The 20975-nt window shown below is 40.6% G+C and overlaps 1 protein-coding gene across 3 annotated transcripts in view; it reads left to right on the top strand.

The window, feature by feature from the left end:
- Positions 1 to 573: 573 nt before the first annotated feature.
- The window catches only part of KMO (kynurenine 3-monooxygenase), a 66772-nt gene continuing 46370 nt past the window's right edge, over positions 574 to 20975 (top strand). For 2 of the 3 annotated variants that reach the window (XM_068985922.1, XM_068985921.1), the window contains exon 1: positions 574 to 701. In XM_068985922.1, the coding sequence (XP_068842023.1) occupies positions 648 to 701 (54 nt within the window). In that variant the 5' untranslated portion in view covers positions 574 to 647. The remainder of the gene's footprint in view (positions 702 to 20975) is intronic. The other variant, XM_068985923.1, reaches the window with a different exon arrangement.

Raw genomic sequence — 20975 nt, 5'->3', positions numbered from 1 at the left:
CAAATTAGATTCTAACGTTTCTAGCATTTGATACAAAAAAGGAAGTATTGTCAGTTTTATAATTCAAAATTTTGCTCAGGAGACTATTCAGAGTATGAAAAATGTTTTCCCTGGTATAGTCTGTTAAAGACAATCCATAAGGACTGTTTAGGTGAAATTCCTGACCAGTCTTAATAACAAGAATAATCCACAGAACAATTGGAAAACCACGCCATCTTATTGAGAGAAGTGTAAGATGCTCTGGGACACCAGATCAGGGAAGTTTCATTCATGGGTTAGTCATGGTTGAAAATGAAACTAAGAATACATGGTATAGAAAAGGAAGAAGAAAAGCCACAAAACTTGTGCTTTAAAAATTCTGTCTTACACATAGGAGAGTGTTCAGCCTTCACTTGGCTGGATTTTTCAAAATTTAGTTATTGCAACAAATTCCCTTTCCAGTAAAGTTGAGCTGACTGTCCTTCAGGCAAATAATGGGTTAAATGCTACCTTCTAAGTTCTAAGTTCAAGGAAAAACAGCCCTATTCAAATGCTGCTGCTGGCTCACCAATGCGGGGCTTAAGGCAAAGACAAGGGAAGTCAGTGTCTAGGAGTCAGTTTTCTCTGTGACGAGAGCTGTAACAGCTGTGAAAAACACTTCAGCAGTGATGGATTCTTCTGATATTCAAAGGAAAAATATAGCTATCATTGGTGGTGGCTTGGTAAGAATCTATTTGGATATATTATTCCTGGTAGTGGTATTATAGTATCATTACTCTTTTTTGCTTTTTTATCAGAGATTAATTGCTTTTATTAATATTTTTTCTATCAGTTTTACCGCAGTATTATTGACATAGAGCACTCTGTAAGTTTCAAATGTACAGCATAATGATTTCACTTACATACATTATAAGATGATTCCCACAAGAAGTTTAGTGAGTATTTCTCATTTCAGAGAGATATAAAATAACAGAAAAAGAAAACATATTTTTTCTTTGTAATGGGAACTCTAAGGGTTTACTCTCTTAACAACTTCCATATGCAGCATACAGTGGCGTTAATTACATGTTACATCTGTGGTGCTTATTTATATTATAACTGTTAGTTTGTATTTTTTGACCACCTTTGTTGTTGTATAAAGATATTATACCTTTAATCTTCCTCACCTATTTCACTTATTTTAATATTATTAATCACTTGTAAGGATTGTTCACTTTCTTTTGAAACTTTTCTGATATTTAAATTCACCTTTTTAAAATGTGGTATTAGTTTAGTTTGCTCTTTCCTAAAAGAGCTATCTTATTTCCATTAAATACAAAGGTGTCCGTTTTCCCTTGTTTTTTCTGTATAGCATTTTTCAAAATAGAAAATAAAGCAAATTGAATTTGATTAATCCCTGAATAGACTATGTTTTAAAACAAATATTAATGTAAATAGTTATTTTAATCAAAACATTTGCCCTGCTTTGGTTAATAACAGTTTATACTGTCTAGTAAGAATAAAAGTATCAAGAAACATGAAGTTAAGGCAGAATTATCACATTGAATGTTCACTAGTTATCTCAGTAAGTGGGAGTAATACTTATTCAGTCATCTTATCTGGCTGGTCCCAAGTTGGTGGAGTGAGGCACAGAGCAGGTGAGATGAATGGGCTGAGATGGTCCCACATCTAGCAAGATGAGGGAAGGGGTGTCTCTTCTCTGCTTCCACTGTTATTATAGGAAAGCTAGTTCTGCTTAACGTGGGGCTACCTCAGTGAAACTGTATTTTCCCCTCCCTTAGCAGAACAGCTATTTTGGAATCAAAATATCCCCATTAGTTAAAGTTTAATCATTTTGGCTTTGCCTTTGGTTTAATCATGTGCACACTTTTAGATCATAGGTATTTATTTATTTCATTTACTCCGCGAAAATTTGCTGAGGGCCTAATAATGTGCCCAGACACTGTTCTAGGTTGTATGTAAATGAGTACATTTTGTACCACATATAGAGTTATACAGTTTGTGCTAATTCTGACTTGGGTGTTGCCTTCCTTTTTGTGTTTTCCCTAAAGTATGATGACAGTTCTAACATTTCTGGTTTACTATTGTTGTAGCCACATGTTCTGGGAAACAAACTCACTCAGAAGGACAATGCAGATAGTGAAGTGCAGTTTATTACACCAGCGGGCCCAAGGCAGAGTCTTCTCTTAGCCAAGGACCCCCCAAACAGTTTTTATGAAAACCTTATATATCCTACATGCACAAACTCACCTCCCCATATTCCCTGACAATCAAAGTTAACCTGTGATTCATTTGCCTTAAGCCTAGGTAGTTAACAGTGGACAATTATCAATAGGCCTGTGGTCATACCTCAATAAGTATAACAGAATGTATGATTCTATTTGGTTACACAGATAATTAGGGTACTCTTTTAGCAAAGGAAGAGCCCCAGGGCTCCTCCTTCCTGGTGCCTGGTTTTCCAGTTGGTTTGTCGTTTCCATAGATACTGGGCATGGAAACTGGCCGTATAGCTCAGAGTCCACAGTCTAGCCCAAGATGGAGTCCTGCTTTCAAGATAGGGCCTGTTCTGATTCCTCCTTCACTATCACATGCTGTGTTGGCCGATGCATGTGGCACACATCCTCATTTCTTCATACTTTATACCTGGCTTCAATCCAATCGTTCCTATCAAAATTTTGCATAAAATGTGAATTTATGGAATCAACAAATCCTACTGGGTGCCAGCTATGTGCCAACATTGTTTTAGGTACCAGAAATATAGTGATGAGCATTCAGGGAGGAGAAAGACAATGCAGAAGAAAAGTAAGTTCAGTGAGGCCTAAGCACTACAAAAAAATTCAAGCAGGGTAATGCTGTAGGGTCTTGAGGTATCCATTTATAGAGTGTGGTCAGGGACAGCTTTTCTGAGGAGACATATGACCTGAAAAATGAGAAGGAAGCCATCATGTGAAGGGCTACAGAAAGAGCTTTTGGGGTAGATGAAGGACTGGAGAGAAACAATGAGATAAAGAGCTGAGCACTTTTCTTGGAGCAGACAGACAGGCACAGAGAATGAGATTGGAAAGGAGTAGCCACTGAAGCTGCAGAGAATGATATACCCAGAGAGCCTAGGATCTTAGAGTGCAAGGCAGACAGATTTTATCCTAGATGCAATGGAAAGCTGTTGGAAGATTTTAAGTATGAAAGCAAGCTGTGATTTTAAGATTCCTTAGGCTGTTATATAGAGAAGAACTGGGAAATTTTTAAGACCAGGTAGACCAGTTAAGAGGCTGTTGTGTTTGTCCAAGGCTTGGATTAGGGTGGCAGCAGTGATATCTCTTACAATGGCTCTTAGATATCCAAGTGACAGTGAAAGTCACTCAGTCATGTCCAACTCTTTGTGACCCCATGGACTATACAGTCCATGGAATTCTCCAGGCCAGAATACTGAAGTGGGTAGCCTTTCCCTTCTCCAGAAGATCTTCCCAATCCAGGGATTGAAACCAGATTACCTGCATTGCAGGCAGATTGTTTACCAGCTGAGCCGTAAGAGAAGCCCAAGAACACTGGAGTGGGTAGCCTGTTCCTTCTCCAGGAGATCTTCCTGACCCAGGAATCAAACCGGGGTCTCCTGTATTGCGGGCAGATTCTTTGTCAACTGAGCTACGGGAGATAACAAATATGTGATTGGATATGATTTTGGAAGTGAGTGTCATTGTGAGTATCATCCACAGGTTTCTCCCTGAATAACACTTGAACTCTTCATCATTGAACCACTTCATTATCTGGGCACACATACATGTGATAGAAAACGGAAGACATGAACTAATATACATATTTAAAAAGCAACTAAAATTCCTCTGTAAAGGACTTCTTTTCACCTTATTGCTCAGGTCCATACTTAGGAATCATGTCTGATTCTTTTTTTTCATTTTATGAAAACCCCCGTTCCTCTTTCGTTTTACCAATAAGCCTTGGTGCCTCTATAACGAAAATATATTTCAATTCTGGTCATTGCTACCATCAGTTAGGGCCAGCATCATTCTTTATCCATACTCCTGCAGCCTCCTCCTAAATGATCTCCCAGCTTCTACTCTTATACATAGGCAGTCACACAGCAGCCAGAATCAACCTTTCAAATCATTAGTGTGATAATTACCATTCATTGCTTAAAACCTTCCATTACAAATAAAGTAAAATCTAAACTCCTTACCAAAAGCCCTACAGGAACTGAGTCTGTCTACCTGCCTGGCCTCATCCTTTCCATGTTTTTGTTTTTTATATTACCTATCAGCACCTGAAATCATATACTTTATTTGTTTGGGGTAAGTAGGTAAGCTATTTATTAAGCATCTATTCCTACAAGGATATAGCCTCTCGTGGCTGGAACCACACCTAATATTACTTAATGTCATTATTTAGTATTTGACAGATAAATTAATGAAAGGAATGAAAAACTCTTCTTAAAGATATGAAGGTAAAGGAAATTTCATAGTGGATGAAAGACTTAATATTGAGGAAATTTAAAAAATTAAAAAAGAATTCTGATTACATAGTGATTCAAGAAGGTTAAATTCAATACATAAAGGACAAAATTATTTTCTTTCCCATCTACTTTCTTGTGTGTGTGTGTGTGTGTGTGTGTGTGTGTTTCACCCTTCCCCTTATCTTCCTCCCCATGGACTGATCCTAGTCCTTTAGAATAGGATCTCTGATTATTAAAGGCTGATACACTAAAGGCTCTTTCTGGACCCCAAGGGAAAAACTGCAAGAGCCGAGAACCTTTACTCAGAAGTCCAAATAATATAACAAACTGATTTTTTTCCCCAATGATACCTTGCCTAGTGAAAGATTACTCAAGAATTTGTCTTTGCTCTAATGTAGTGATCATCTGATTCTGTGATTAACCAATTGATTTCTGTTCTTTGAAGATATGTTAAGTCAAAGAGGTCAGATAGTAACCAATAGATCAATGAAGGAGTCTTTGAGAAACTAAAGGTGAAAGAAATTGTAAACCATGATCATAAATTGGTTAAAGTTTATCTATTGAAGACTGGGAAAAGACATTAAAACAGTTTTGCAAGAATGTTAATCTGAGTATTTACAAAAATCACTATACTCACTTAGTTATTTTCCTTCTTGTGTGAAACACTGCTCCCAATCCCTTCCCGTGCAATAGGGATTACCTCCCGGAAGCTGGGGGTGTATCTCCTGCGAATGTACACAGGACTGTGCTTGCCTTTATCACAGACTGCATTCTGTTAAAGTTATAGACATAATAATTGTAAAGAGATAATTGTTTACTTGCTGAGTCATGTCTGACTGTTTTGTGACCCAGCGGACTGCAGCCGGCCAGGCTCCTCCATCCATGGGATTTCCCAGGGAAGAATACTGGAGTGGGGTGCCATTTTCTTCTACAGGGGATCTTCCCAACCTGGGATCAAACCCGTGTCTCTTGTATCTCCTACACCAGCACGTGGATTCTTTACCACTGAGCCACCCACATTTGTAGATATGCATAGTTTATTCCCCATAGAAGCTTCTGTAACTTCGAGTCTAAATATTTTCTTATCTTTGGGTCCTGCCCGCTTTTCTTTTATAACGGTATCCCAGTGTCTTGTACTGTCAAACACACTAAAATATCTTGTGTGCGTGAGTTTGCTTTCAGAACAAAGTGGAGGATCATGCTCTTAGATGTTATGGGCAAGTAAAACAAAGACACTATTTTTCAGAATGGAGTCATAATGAATGCAATACTTTGAAGGACTAACATTTAAAAAAAGAAGAAGATTTAAAAAACAATCTCTACTTTTCAGGCCGAAAAGAGTTTTGTTGTTGTTGTTTAGTCACTAAGTTGTGTCTTACTCTTTGCAACCCCAAGGACTATGTAGCCCACTAGGCTCCTCTATCCTTCAGATTCTCCAGGCAGAAATACTGGAGTGGGTTGCCATTTGGAAGGAGTTTTACAGTCTTCTAATTCTAACCTAAGGCAACCCAGGGGTAAAAAACTGCCACATGAGTTTACGTTAGAGTGAGACTTGTTTTCTTCACCAAATGACAATACAGAGAAGTCAAAAGAAAGGCCATTGCACATGTGTCCTGAAGATGTGTAGGTGTTCAGGTTCTTGGTATCTGGAAATGCTGCTGCTGAGGTGACTGTTTTCAATGTTTACAAGTATGATGGAAATGATCAGAGTTTTCAGTGACAGTTACAGCTACTGATCTCTCATTTTTTGGCTGAAATTTAGAGTTTCAGCTGTAAGGATTATTGAGAATAGCAGCCTTAGTTGTTGCCTGCTGTTGTAGTGTGTGTCCATTGTTCTAGCACACACTTTGAAGATGTATTTTAGGGCAATATTGAAGCATTTCTTCTGTCTCCCTAGCTGACAAGCAACTCCTTTTCCCCTTTGTTTGACCCAGCAAAATTCTTCATTAAGAGCTTATTTAGAGGGTAAAGTTGTTCAAAACATCAGGTCAAGGAGACATGTTTTCCATGACTTATTATTGTTAATTGGGGCACTGTCCCCTAGTAGTCAAGTTGTTAGTGGCCTCTACTGGTGAAATTGGGGCTTCCCAGGTGGCTCAGTGGTAAAGAATCTGCAGGAAACACAGAAGATGCAGGTTCAATCCCTTGGTTGGGAAGATTCCCCCGGAGAAGGGAATGGCAACTCACTCCAGTATTCTTGCTAGGAAAATTCCATGGACAGAAGAGCCTGGTGAGCTATAGTCCATGGGGTTGCAAAAGAGTTGGACATGACTTAGGGACTGAACAACAACTGATGAAACTTCCTTTGAAACTGCTTGACCGTGATGCTATGAGAGGTTATATCTCACGTCTGCTGCTGCTGCTGCTGTTGCTAAGTCGCTTCAGTCGTGTCCGACTCTGTGCGACCCCAGAGACGGCAGCCCACCAGGCTCCCCCGTCCCTGGGATTCTCCAGGCAGGAACACTGGAGTGGGTTGCCATTTCCTTCTCCAGTGCATGAAAGTGAAAAGTAAACGTGAAGTCGCTCAGTCATGTCCGACTCCTAGCGACCCCATGGACTGCAGCCTACCAGGCTCCTCTATCCATGGGACTTTCCAGGCAAGAGTACTGGAGTGGGGTGCCATTGCCATATCTCACGTCTAGAGATGTTAAATTCTGTCACAAATTTTTAGGCTCAAAATGGACCTTATGTCAAATTGGCCCGAGACAGTGTTTTCTGCCCTGTCTCCCTAGGGTCTTTCCACCTCACAGCTCACTCTTCACTCAGTTCAGTTGGATAGAAGCAGCAAAAGACAGTGAGGAGAATGCACAGGAAAGGCTGCAATCTGCTGGAAGTGCAGGAACTCTTACCCTCTCCAGGTCTTGGATTCTTCATCATGGGCTAAGTCTAGGTCCCTAAGTTTTTTAACTCTACAGTTTTGCTGCTTCCTTTTCATACTGCCTTCTTCACAGGTCACTAGCTTTGTTCTCAATCTAGTCTTTATAAACATAGAAATCAAATGTCACCTAGATTTTTCACTTTCTCCAAAATAAATATTCTAGACATGTATAAACCATCAAATGTTTCATAATTTTTGGTTTTGAACTGTGGTGCTTTTGAACTGTGGTGCTGGAGAAGACTCTTGCAAGTCCCTTGGACTGCAAGAAGATCCAACCAGTCCATCCGAAAGGAGATCAGTCCTGGGTGTTCATTGGAAGGGCTGATGCTGAGGCTGAAACTCTCAATACTTTGGCCACCTGATGAGAAGAGTTGACTCATTGGAAAAGACTCTGATGCTGGGAGGGATTGGGGGCAGGAGGAGAAAGGGACGACAGAGGATGAGATGGCTGGATAGCATCACTGACTCGATGGACGTGAGTCTGAGTGAACTCCAGGAGTTGCTGATGGACAGGGAGGCCTGGCGTGCTGTGATTCCTGGGGTCACAAAGAGTCGGACACTAATGAGCGACTGAACTGAACTGAACTGATAATTCTCTATATAGTTGATGCTGAGAAAGATTGAAGGCCAGAGAAGGGGATGATGGTTGGAGATGAGATGGTTGGATGGTATCACCGACTCAATGGACATGAGTTTGAGTCAACTCCGGGAGTTGGTGATGGACAGGGAGGCCTGGCATGATGCAATCCGTGGGGTTGAAAAGAGTCAGACACAACTGAGCGACTGAAATGAACTGAACTGAACTGAACTGAACTAATAGTTGGTTCAAGTGTATACTTTTTACTTTATGCAAATATTGATGAGCCAAACCATGCAAATAGCTTAATAACTATTATTATTTTGTTTCATTAATATTAAAATATCTATTCACTTCACTCTTGTTTTCCACTCCTCAGGCACAAAAACCTATGTATGATAAACCTGTATTACTGCCCTGATTTCTAGCACCTTGTAAAAACAGAAGTGAAGTCAGTTTCTTTGTGACCACAGATGTCATCTTGAATTTGCTCAATAAGTAAGAGACAAGTTTTCATCTCACTCTACTAGCTTTCATCAATTTCTCTTGTAGTTTTGCTTATGTTCCAATTCCTCTCACCAAATAAGTTTTCTTTCAGCTATCTCACTCACGTATCTCTGACTAACATTTTGAGTATTTTTTGCTACACTGTTAGATAAAGTACCTCATAAACCCTGTTCTCACCTACATAAAACAAAAGTCCTTGTTCAGAGTTTAGTTCATTTGCTGCCTAATGAACAGTATCTGAAATGAAATCAATAACTTTAGACAGATCAGTTTTGTTAACTGCCTACCAAGAAAGTGTTCTGCTTCTCGGCCTTTTGGCTGAGATGGCAGACAGTAAAGTGTCTGTTAATGATGTGGGAGACTCGGGTTCGATCCCTGGGTTGGGAAGATTCCTTGGAGAAGGAAATGGCAATCCACTCCAGTACTATTGCCTGGAAAATCCCATGGACAGAGGAGCCCGGTAGACTACAGTCCATGGGGTCGCAAAGAGTCGGACACGACTGAGCGACTTTACGTTCACGTTCACGTTCACGTTCCTTTTTATTGGTTCCAAAATACTCTGTTTGTCCATCTGTCCATACACATCTCTTCATTCAGCTATTCATCTATCTGTCAACTCAAAGAGAAAAAAACACTCCTCCACTGGTGATGATAATCTTAGTTGGTACTTTTTTCTTGAAGACAATTTGAAAAAAATATATGCTGATAGTCTTAAAAATATGGAGGAAATGAAGAAAGCAACGTGCTCCCTCTCTCTCTGAAAGTCAGCTTCAGCAATGCCTTGCCTTTAGAGGGAAGATTGTCCTTTAATCTGAGGGGAGTTAAAAGCATTAGAATCTAATATAGACTCTCAAATACACCAGATCTGGAGTATGTACAAAACCTGTAACAAAACCTTCTAAAAATCTCGTTCACTCTCAACCTCTTCCACGTAATTTGCAGTTATTCCAAAAGCAAAACCAAAGAAGATACAACTAACTCCTGCCACACTCCAAGCCATCAAAACCCTCTCCTCAACTTATCTCAGACTCTCTTCTACTCCTTTCTCATTACCTGTTTATAATTAAGCAATATAAATTCCTCCTGATACTAAACAATATAAGTTCCTCCGTTCCTCCTGATACTAAGGCCCAAGAACCAATGGGGCAGACAGAAAGAGAGTATGGATCTCAGAAGTTTCTGGGAGTTTGGTCCCTGTCACTAAAACCTGTGCTTTGATGGACCATTTCATTATTGTGATTTTACCCAAAGAACTCAGTGGGTACCATGCAATTGTTTGTAACCCTAAAAATTTAAAGTAACTCCAATGTACAAATATAAGGGCATTGCATACAACAAAATTAAGGCAATTCATAAGTATTATGATTTAAAATATCTTATGACTTGGAAATACATTCACAGTATACTATTCCTTTTAAAAAGATAATTATATAATAAAATATATATCCTACTACCATTTTAAGAAGAAATATCATTTGCTTTATATACATAGGCAATGTTAATACTGGTTCTCCCTGGTGGTAAGGTTGTGGAAGATTACATTTTCTTTCAAATACTTTCTAAATTTTCATTACAAACTGTTGAGTCTTTTACTAAGTATCAGGTCTGTACTGGAAATAGAAAGATGGACAAAATATAAGCCATACACATATCATGAATCCCTGGGCATTCACAGCTTAGTGGGAAAGTCAGTCAGGAATGTAAATAAATAATTCAGCTAATTAGGAAAGATATTAAAACATATATACACATCCATGGAATTAAAGAAGAAAAAACACGTCTTTTGGAGTTGGAGAGACACTGAGAGAAATTGTACAGAGGATATGATTCTTGAATGAAGGTTAAGGAGGAGAAAACAGCACAGGCAAAGGGAACATTAGATTCAAATGCACATAAGTATAAAAGTACAAGGCATATTCGGGAAATATACAGTGACTTTGGTCTACCTCTTACAGATAGTACATGAGAATAAGAAAAAAAAATGAGCTTGAGAGGCTGGGATCAAATGTAAGAATCTTTTATGCCATGTTGAAAACTTGGGACTTTTTCTTAAAGACTTATGAGGAGCCTATGAAGGATTTTAAGAAAGGAACTGCATCATTCAATTTCTGTTTTAGACAATAGCCAGCTCTTCTGGAAATATGACTTAAATAGGTCCTTGGAAGAAAAGTTACGACCAACCTAGATAGCATATTGAAAAGCAGAGACATTACTTTGCTAGTAAAGGTCTGTCTAGTCAAGGCTATGGTTTTTCCAGTGGTCATGTATGGATGTGAGAGTTGGACTGTGAAGAAAGCTGAGTGCTGAAGAACTGATGCTTTTGAACTGTGGTGTTGGAGAAGACTCTTGAGAGTCCCTTGGACTGCAAGGAGATCCAACCAGTCCATTCTGAAGGAGATCAGCCCTGGGATTTCTTTGGAAAGAATAATGCTAAAGCTGAAACTCCAGTACTTTGGCCACCTTATGCCAAGAGTTGACTCATTGGAAAAGACTCTGATGCTGGGAGGGATTGGGGGCAGGAGGAGAAAGGGATGACTGAGGATGAGATGGCTGGATGGCATCACGGACTCGATGGATGTGAGTCTGAGTGAACTCCGGGAGTTGCTGATGGACAGGGAGGCCTGGCGTGCTGCGATTCATGGGGTCGCAAAGAGTCGGACATGACTGAGTGACAGAACTGAACTGAACTGATGGGGAGGAAGAATTACTAGAAAACTTCTAGTAGTTCAGGTGATAGGCAAGGGGAGCCCCATATATGAACAGCAGAAGGTATGGGAAGGAGATCTATTTTCAGAGAGATCTGAAAGGTGCAATAAATAGGACTTGTTACCTCGTTAAATATATATTTGTAGGTAGAGAGGGCATTAACTATTCTTTGAGTTACCCTGGTTGGGTGAAATAGCAGGTAGAGTCGTCATTCACTAAGAGAACGAATGCAGAGGAGGAGAAGGGTCTGAAGATTGAGGAGGGGAATAAGTTGAATGTGAGGTATGCCGAAATGAAGATTCCTAGGAATCCTCCTACGAAGACACCCAGGAAGAGAGGTTCAGTAGTCAGAGATGGTGTTCTGGAGGAGTATCTAGGCTAGAGAAAAAGTCACGAACAAACTTTCTTAAGAGCCCCAACTTGAAAATGTGTGGGACATTCATCTTATCATCAACAAAGGAAGGAAAATCATGACTGTTGCTTGACCTTAGAGACCAAATACAGATGATACAGGTAAGAGAGTTCAGAGTAAGATCTAAATAATAAAACATTTGACGCAACATTCACAATTCTAGAGCCCTCGGATGGCTCAAATGGTAAGAACCTGCCTGTAGTGCAGGAGACCCAGGTTTGATCCCTGGGCTGGGAAGATCCCCTGGAGAAGGGAATGGCAACCCACTCCAGTATTCTTGCCTGGAGAGTCCTGTGAACAGAGGAGCCTGGTAGGCTACTGTCCATGAGTTGCAAAGAGCCGGGCATGACTGAAAGACTAATACTTTAACTTTCTCAATTCTAGCAGATGTAATAGTTACAAAGTATGAAGACATTCTTATTTGCTTATTTCAGAGTAAGTGCAATTAACAATCTGGTTCTTCTCGTTACATTGCTATGGTCAAAGATCAAATTCTTCAAAGACCAAGCTATAGTTCCATGAGTAGGAGGTTATTAACAGGTTTACTAAAGCCTGTTTGGTGATAGACTCAGAAACAAACAATCTTTATGACTCTTAGGGAAAGTTTTAAGTGCTTCAGTAGGTCAAAAATAGTTGACACATGTTTAACATTACATTAATTTCATGAGTTGGAGTAGGAAATGACAACCCACTCCAGTATTCTTGCCTGGAGAAACCCATGGACAGAGGAGCCTGGCAGGCTACAGTCCATGGGGTCACAAAGAGTTGGACAGGACTGAAGTGATGGGGCATCAGTTCCATGAGTAGGAGATTATTAATAGGCTTTGCTAAAGCTTGTTTGGTGACAGACTCAGAAACAAGCAATCTATGTGACTAGGGAGAGTTTTATATGCTCCATGAGGTCAAAATTAGTTGACTGATGTTTAACAATACATTATCAGATCAATTTCAAACATACTATATTAAAAGGCATAGAAAGTATGACATTTTAAAAATCATGATGTCTCTTCCTATTAAGGTCTGCATTTATATTGGATTGGCCCAAAAGTTTGTTTGGGTTTTCCTGATGTTATAGAAAACCTGAATGAATTTTGGGCCAATCCAATAAACTTAGTTTTCTCATGATCAGTGGATACTTGAACAATCCTTGCTGCCAAGGTCACATGGGAATCAGCGGAGAGGTAGTAGATCCTAATGCTCAGCATGATATTCACATGATATACACTGGCTGAATGCCTGAGAAGCGTAACTCCACATTTATATAAAAGAAATTTTCAAATTATCTTTTAAATTAGTAAGTTAGGTATCACTATAATGGTCCACAGTGGGGTCCAGGCACATGACCCTTAAAGTAGGAAGTTAGAAGAGAGAAAATGGAGAAATGGAAGAGCAGTAAGTTGGGTAAATCCATGATTACGTAACCAAGGAATCGCCTCAGAGTCTGCTGAAGCACAAACAAGCTAAGCCAGTTGTAATAAAACATTTACTTTTCACATTATTTTTTTTTAATCAAAACTGTTTACTACTGCGAACTGTTGATGCTGCAAAACAAATATGGAGATTTTTCATAATAGTCTATGTCCAGGCTTACCTCTGTCTGGGTTTCCCTCATAGCTCAGTTGGTAAAGAATCTGCCTGCAATGCAAGAGACCCTGGTTTGATTCCTGGATTGGGAAGATTTGCTGGAGAAAGGATAGACTACCCTCTCCAGTATTCTTGGGCTCTCCTTGTGGCTCAACTGGTAAAGAATCCGCGCAAATGAGGGAGATCTGGGTTTGATCCTTGTGTTGGAAAGATCTCCTGGAGAAGGGAAAGGCTACCCACTCCAGTATTCTGGCCTGGAAAATTCCATGGACTGTATAGTCCATGGGATTGCAAAGAGTTGCACAAGACTGAGTGACTTTTCACTTTCAGGCTTTACTCTAAGAACTGGCATGAAAACTGCTAATAGCTCCTAGGAGTCTAACCACATATAGTTTCTTCGCTCCTCTCACCAGCCTCCCTCCTTACTGATGCACAGGAAGCAGCTGGGCCTTACCCAATAGTATGTTTTGGGTTTAGCATGATATACACATATTTTCCTTTCTATTTATATCTTTGAGTCTTCCTAGCATTTTTGCCTGTGTAACAACTAAAGAGTCCCTGGTGGCTCAGATGGTAAAGCATCTCCCCATAATACAGGAGACTCAGATTCAATCCCTGGGGCAGGAAGATCCCCTGGAGGAGGTCATGGCAACCCACTCCAGTATGTTTGCCTGGAGAGTCCCATGGCAGAGGAGCATGGTGGGCTACTGTCCAATTCCTGATCAAGAGCATTTTACATAGAAGTGAGAAGGAGAAATAAAGTTAGAGTGAGTGTAAAAAGTACTTTATAAGCCATGTTACTAATCTTTCTAGCTGAATTTATATAATATCTACAAATAACTTTTCCTTTTAGTTTTATTCAAACCTTCAGTTCAATTCAGTTCAGTTGCTCAGTCGTGTCCGACTCTTTGTGACCCCGTGAATGGCGGCACACCAGGCCTCCCTGTCCATCACCAACTCCTGGAGTTCACTCAGACTCACGTCCATCGAGTCAGTGATGCCATCCAGCCATCTAATCCTCTGTCGTCCCCTTCTCCTCCTGCCCCCAATCCCTCCCAGCATCAGGGTCTTTTCCTACTCTTCGCGTGAGGTGGCCAAAGTATCGGAGTTTCAGCTTTAGCATCAGTCCTTGCAATGAATACCCAGATTGATCTCCTTTAGGATGGATTCAAACCTTAGTAATACAGAATTGGACATCTTATTATGACTGGCCTTGGAGAAAGCATTGTTGTTTATTCTTTTGTGCTTATTAATAATAAGAAACAGCAGCAGTACGTTTGAACTCACCACTCAACTGGAACTGATACAGTACAGTGACTTATAACGGGGCTTCCCAGGTGGCTTAGTGGTAAAGACCCACCTGCCAATGCAGAAGCCAAAGGAGATGAGGGTTTGATCCCTGGGTTGGGAAGATCCCCTGGAGGAAGCCATGGCAGCCCACTCCAGTATTCTTGCCTGGAGAGTCCTACTGACAGAGGAGGCTGGTGAGCTACAGTCCATAGGGTTGCAAAGAGTCAGACATAACTGAAGTGACTGAGCATGCAATGACTTATAATAACCTCTGTGCTTCTCTTCCACCCATTCAGTCAGTTCAGTCACTCAGTCGTGTCCGACTCTTTGCGACCCCATGAATTGCAGGACGCCAGGCCTCCCTGTCCATCATCAACTCCCAGAATTCACCCAAACTCCTGTTCATTGAGTCGGTGATGCCATCCAGCCATCTCATCCTCGGTCGTCGCCTTCTTCTGCCCCCAATCCCTCCCAGCATCAGAGTCTTTTCCAATGAGTCAACCCTTCGCATGAGGTGGCCAAAGTACTGGAGTTTCAGCTTTCCCATCATTCCTTCCAAAGAAATCCCAGGGCTGATCTCCTTCAGAATGGACTGGTTGGATCTCCTTGCAGTCCAAGGGACTCTCAAGAGTCTTCTCCAACACCACGGTTCAAAAGCATCAATTCTTCGGCACTCAGCTTTCTTCACAGTCCAACTCTCACATCCATACATGACCACTGGAAAAACCCATTACATTGCTCTAAATCTTGCTTCTCTTGCTTACATAAATATATGTAAAAGTTTTATGATGTATACATGATATACGCTGGTCATATATATATATATACACACACACACATAAATAACAAATATACTTCTAAAACTTGTGTATATACACATACATGTGATTTAGTTGTAGTTGTCTTTATTATGTGAGTATCAGGCAGTTTGAAGTCATCTGGGACTTTTTTTACTCATAGTGTTACTCATATATTCATATTATACTATTTTATCATGTAATTATACCATAATTTCAGAATCGGACACAACTGAAGCAATTTAGCAGCAGCAGCATACCATAATTTATTTGTCCTTACCTCTGTTATGGCTATTTAAACTGTTTCCAGAATTTTATTTATTTTCAGTTATGAAAACTGTGGCTCTGGATATTCTGGCATATGTCTCTGGGAATTTCTCTTGGGTATATGCCTTGAAGAGGAATTGCTGATTTGTCAGAGATGTGAAAACTCAAACTTGAAATCACTGCAAGCAATGCATAAGAGATCCTACTAACCCTCACCCTCTCTAGCGCTTAAAATTTTCATGAAACAAGATTATACTTAATCCTATTATTTCCATATCATGTGATATTCCTTCTTTTCCTTCTGGCTCATAAGGAACTATTTATGCAGGCTTGATTGGCAACCATACAGGAAGTGTTGGCGAGGTAGGGATCAACACTTAGCAACTTTAGAAAAATTTGAAACATATCTTCACCTGAGTCAGCTTTGTCTCCCTAGATCCTGGAATCAAATTTTGGTCAAAGAAAAGTAACATAACAAACCCATGGGAGTAGGTCATTGGCTTGGAAATGAGCCCTTTCTGAGCCCAATCAATGACTCTTATTAATATTTGTACATCATTTGTTATAACTCATTTATTCCATAATTCAAGTTGAATTCCCTGGAAACAAATGAATGTTCTTCTTGCATCTGAATCTCCGTTTCTCTACTTTTCTATTATTGTCACTAAAGGAAAGTTGGTGTGCCTGACATACAGTGAGGCTAAACGAACCAAAATGTCAGTTTAGAGCAGAGGAATGTTTATTGTAGGGCCATGCAAGGAGACTGGTGGCTCATGTCCAAAAAACCATGAACTCCCTGAAGAGTTTCACCAAAGCATTTTAAAAGGCCAGGTGAGGTGGAGAGGGTGGGTGATGGTCACAGGGTATATGATCAGCTCATGCACAATTCTCTGATTGGTTGATAGTGAAGGAAAGGGTGGTGTTGCAGGGGTTAACATTCAGTCCTTAGGCTCAAGGAGGTCTGGGGCTGTGTACTCATAATCATCGAGTAGCTAACATCTTCCATTTGGTGTGGAGTTTTCACATCTGTTAAAAAGTGACTCAGGAAATGTGCATCAGGTACTGTTATCTAGGTACTTCAGAGAGGAGCTAAAGCAGAAGTTATGGGGGAATGGACTTCCCCGGAAAGGCCCCATATGGTCCTTCTCAGTTATATCATTTCCCTATATTAAGTTCACTGATCTTCTGCTGTTTAGATTGTGGTTTGTGTGTCCTGTTGTCTTTCTCCCTGGACTATTTTCCCAGTATATACAATAGAATATTACTCAACCATAAAAAGGAATGAAGTTGGGCCATTTGCAGAGATGTAGATGGAACTAGAGCCTGTCATACACAGTGAAGTAAGTCAGGCAGAGAAAAACAAACATCGTATAATAACACATGTATGTGGAACCTATAAAAATGGTACAGATGAACCTATTCACAGGGCAGGAATAGAGACGCAGACATAGAGAATGGGTGTGTGGAGACAGGGAGCGGGGTGGGGGATGGGATGAATAGGGAGATTGAGACTGACATATATACACTGTCATGTGTTAAAGAGATAGCTAATGGGAACCTGCCGTACAGCCCAGGGAGCTCAGCTCAGTGCCCTCTGGTGACCTAGTGGATGGGATGTGGGTTAGGAGGAAGGTTTAAGAGGGAGGGGATATATGTATACATGTGGCTGGTCCACTCCATTGTGCAGCATAAACTAACACAACATTGTGAAGTAACTATACCCCAGTAAATAAGGAAATAAAAGAAAAAACTAATTTCTAAATTACTTCCTCTACCCTCATTCCAGCTTTCCTGACCCTCTTGGTCTCCTGATCAATATCCTTCTCCTCTCCTGTTTTCCATAAGCATAAAAGCAGTTATGATCATGGACTGTGTGTGCGTGTATTAGTTGCGCAGTTGTGTCCAACTCTTTGCGACCCCACAGACTGTAGCCTGACAGGCTTCTCTGTCCATGGAATTCTCCAGGCAAGAACACTGGAGTGGATTGCCATTCCCTTCTCCAGTGATCATAACACTGTGAAAGAAAGAGGAGATTCACAAACCTTTTTTTTCTTCAGTGAGACTTACTCAATCTAGCTTTTAATCCCTTCTATTTTTTTTTTCTAATGCAACAGAGCAATTTAGCCATTTGAAGAAATTTATTTTATTGTATGAACTTTACTGTTAGCTTACAGTTTTTCTTTCCTTGATACAACTTATTACTATTGCCTTTACTAGATATTATTTTTTTATTAGAATATAATTGCTTGACAATGTTGTGTTAGTTTCTGCTGTACAATGAAGTGTATCAGCCACATGTATACACATATTCTGTGCCCCCTCTCCACTGCTTGGACCTCCCTCCTATCCCCCACCTCATATACCTTTGGCCTCATTATCAACCTCCCCTACCAGAGTGATATGTTGTTGTTATTGTTTAATCACTAAGTTGTGTCCAATTCTTTTGTAACCCCCATGGGCTGTAATCCACCAGGCTCCTTGGTTCGTGGGATTTCCCAGGCAAGAATACTGGAGTGGGTTGCCATTTCCTACTCCAGGGGATCGTCCCAACCCAGGGATTAAACCTGCATCTCCTGCATTGGCGGGTGGGTTCTTTACCACTGTACCACCTGGGAAGCTCTTGTGACTCCACAACTGTACTAATAGGTCCCCTACACACTGCCCAGGTGCAGCGCCCTCTACTTATTCCCACATCCACTGGGGGCTGCTGTGAACCCCCCAGCCTCACATCTCAGAGCTTCTCTAGTTTAGTATTTACCCGCATCCAGCACTGTGAATCCTGTCTCCCTGCTGACTTCTTGGCTATTGTTCCTTCTAAAATCTTGCACAGAGTCCACTGGATCTGTTTTTTGGTATGCAAAATTTCCAGTGTTTTCTCTTTACTTACTGCATTGCCCCTGAGACTCCTGACCTTAGCTTAAACCTGAGGACAGCAACAGTCTTACAGCCCTCTCCCACAGCACAAGCATCTCATGATTGGAAGTTGCCATGGTATCCTTACTCTACACTGCAACTTCCAGCCTGCAGCTTCTGTCTCCATTTTTATCTGTAAATCCTTTGAGGCTACCTGCACTTTTTTATCACCTCTGTCTCCTCACTTTTGTCATCAATCAACCTCTAGGCCATTTCCACCCAATATTGAAGACTTCACACCTAATCTTTTTTCTATATCCCAGCCCTGCCATTGCCTTGAGTGACTATCAAAGTTTGCATTGTTGTCTTAGCCAATCCCCTAGCCTCTCAGTTCCTTGGTTTCAACCCCTTCCACCTCCACTGTACTTCAGCCTCCAAGTCCCATGATGACACCCTGGACCTTGACACTGTCATTCCACAGAACTGCCTCATCTACAATAATAATATTGGATATAGGGTTCTTTGTTCAAAACCTCCTGACTTCCTAACTCTCTCATTCAGTTGCTTCTGCTACATCTGTTCTTCACAGGGACCTCCTACCCCCCTCATTCATTAGCCTTTTCTGTTTTCCTTCCTTCCCATCTAGCTTAATTGCTATTGTCCTTCAATCCAACTAGTACTTCAACTCCTTGCTTTCTATTCCAACCACATGGCTGAATCCCACTCTGCTTGATTCCAGTGGTTTTCTTCCTTTCCATAGATATACATAGGTGGCTTGATTTGGTTACAAATTTTACTTAAAAATGTAATTCATTTATAAATTCAACAAATATCAATCCAGTATTTATTATGTTTCAAACACAATGCTTTTGGCCAGGGATAAAAAGATGAGCAAAAACAGTTTGCAGCTCAGTGGGGTAAATAGATATTGATTATAGGAATATCCTAAGGATGTAAGCTTTCAGTTGTGATAAGCACTTTCTATTAGTTTCTTAGGGCTGCCATAACCAGGTACCACAAGCAGGTGATTTAACAAAAGATATTTATCATTTCACAGTTCTGGAAGCTAGAGGTCTAGAATCAGGGTGTCAAAAGGGTTGGCTCCTTCTCAGGGCTATGAGAGAAAGATCTGTCCAGGTCTTTCTCCTTGCCTTGTAGATGGCTGTCTTCTCCCTGCGTCTCATTATATCATCTTCCCTCTGAGAGTGTCTCAGTTTTCCCCTTTTTTATATATATGCCCATTATATTGGGTTTAGGGGTACTTTAGTGACCTAATTTTAACTTAATTAATTCTGTAAAGGTCATCTCTGAGGTACTGGGGTTAGGGCTTCAGCATATGAATTTCATGTTCAGTCTTGCGCTCAGTTGCTCAGTCATATCTGATGCTTTGCAGTGCTATGGATGGTAGCCCTCCCCTCCAAGCTCCTCTGTCCATGGGGTTTCCAGGGCAAGAATACTGGCGTGGATTGCCATTCCTCCTCCTAGGGAATCTTCCCAACCCAGGGATAGAACTCACATCTCCTCAGTCTCCTGCATTGCAGGTTCTTTACCACTGAGCCACCAGGGAAGCCCGATATGAATTTGGGGAACCACAGTTCAACGCTTAATGCTTCTCAAAGGAGAAGTCTGTAGTGCTATGAGAACTCATAAGTAGGGAGTTTGAGATCATTACAACAGCTAAAGGAGGCTTTCTTAAGGAAGTAAAGCTGAGTGGAAACTTGAGGATGAATAGGCATTTACTAGAAAGAGAAAAGAGGAGAAGATGGTTCACCACTGAAATCTTTTGGTGAAGGAGAGCATGGTGAGAACAAGCAGCTGAAAGAAGGCTAGCAAAGCTGAGGTGGGAAAGTGATATGATCTCCATAATTTAAAAATATTATGGAGAAAATCTTTGACCTACAGTGATGTCATGTTTCTCTGGGAGGATTATATCATATTTGCTGGGAGGATTATATTTGTGGTTACCAGCAATCCTGGATGGACACAATCCAATCAGTGCTAGAGAAGATTCTTAGACCTACTTTGGTCCCTTTGATCATTGATTTATTTCCAGTTGACCCTATTTCTTAGATACTTATTGAGAGTCCTAACCCAAAGCCTGGGCATTTATTAAACCCTCCTGAGCGTGATGTCAGGGTATGTGTCCTAAACTCCAGATTTTGTCCTTGTAGCATCATGGGTCTATCCAAAATTCTGTTGAAATGTTTTGCCTCCTCTGCAATCAGTAGATAACCCTAGGTGTGGCTCCAAATGCCAAGTTCACTTGTCTGGGCTTTCTTTTTCTCTTATCAGAAGAGTTCATTCAAATGGCCTATTTTACCATTACACTGCTTGTAGAGAATTAAATGGTCTTTAAATGACTGCTTGTAGAGAATCAATGGTCAAGAAGTCAGATGAATGTTAATAGAATAGAAACAAACTTGACATTAATCAAGCAGAATGATTATGATAACTAGCAGCAGAATGGTGAAAATGAGAAGAGATGGATAGATGGAGAAAAATTACAGGGTAGAATTGGCAGAACTTAGAATGGATTGGATGTGGAGAATGAAGAAGTGCCACAGATGACTCTTAGATTTCTAGCTTGAGCAACAGGATGGATGAGATGCCATTCTCTGAGATATCCCATCCATTCCATGTGAAGAGAACTGACATGATTT

The sequence above is a fragment of the Capricornis sumatraensis genome, chromosome 14 (assembly GCF_032405125.1).
Source record: "Capricornis sumatraensis isolate serow.1 chromosome 14, serow.2, whole genome shotgun sequence".
Lineage (NCBI taxonomy): Eukaryota > Metazoa > Chordata > Mammalia > Artiodactyla > Bovidae > Capricornis > Capricornis sumatraensis.
This window is presented reverse-complemented; position numbering and strand designations above follow the sequence as displayed.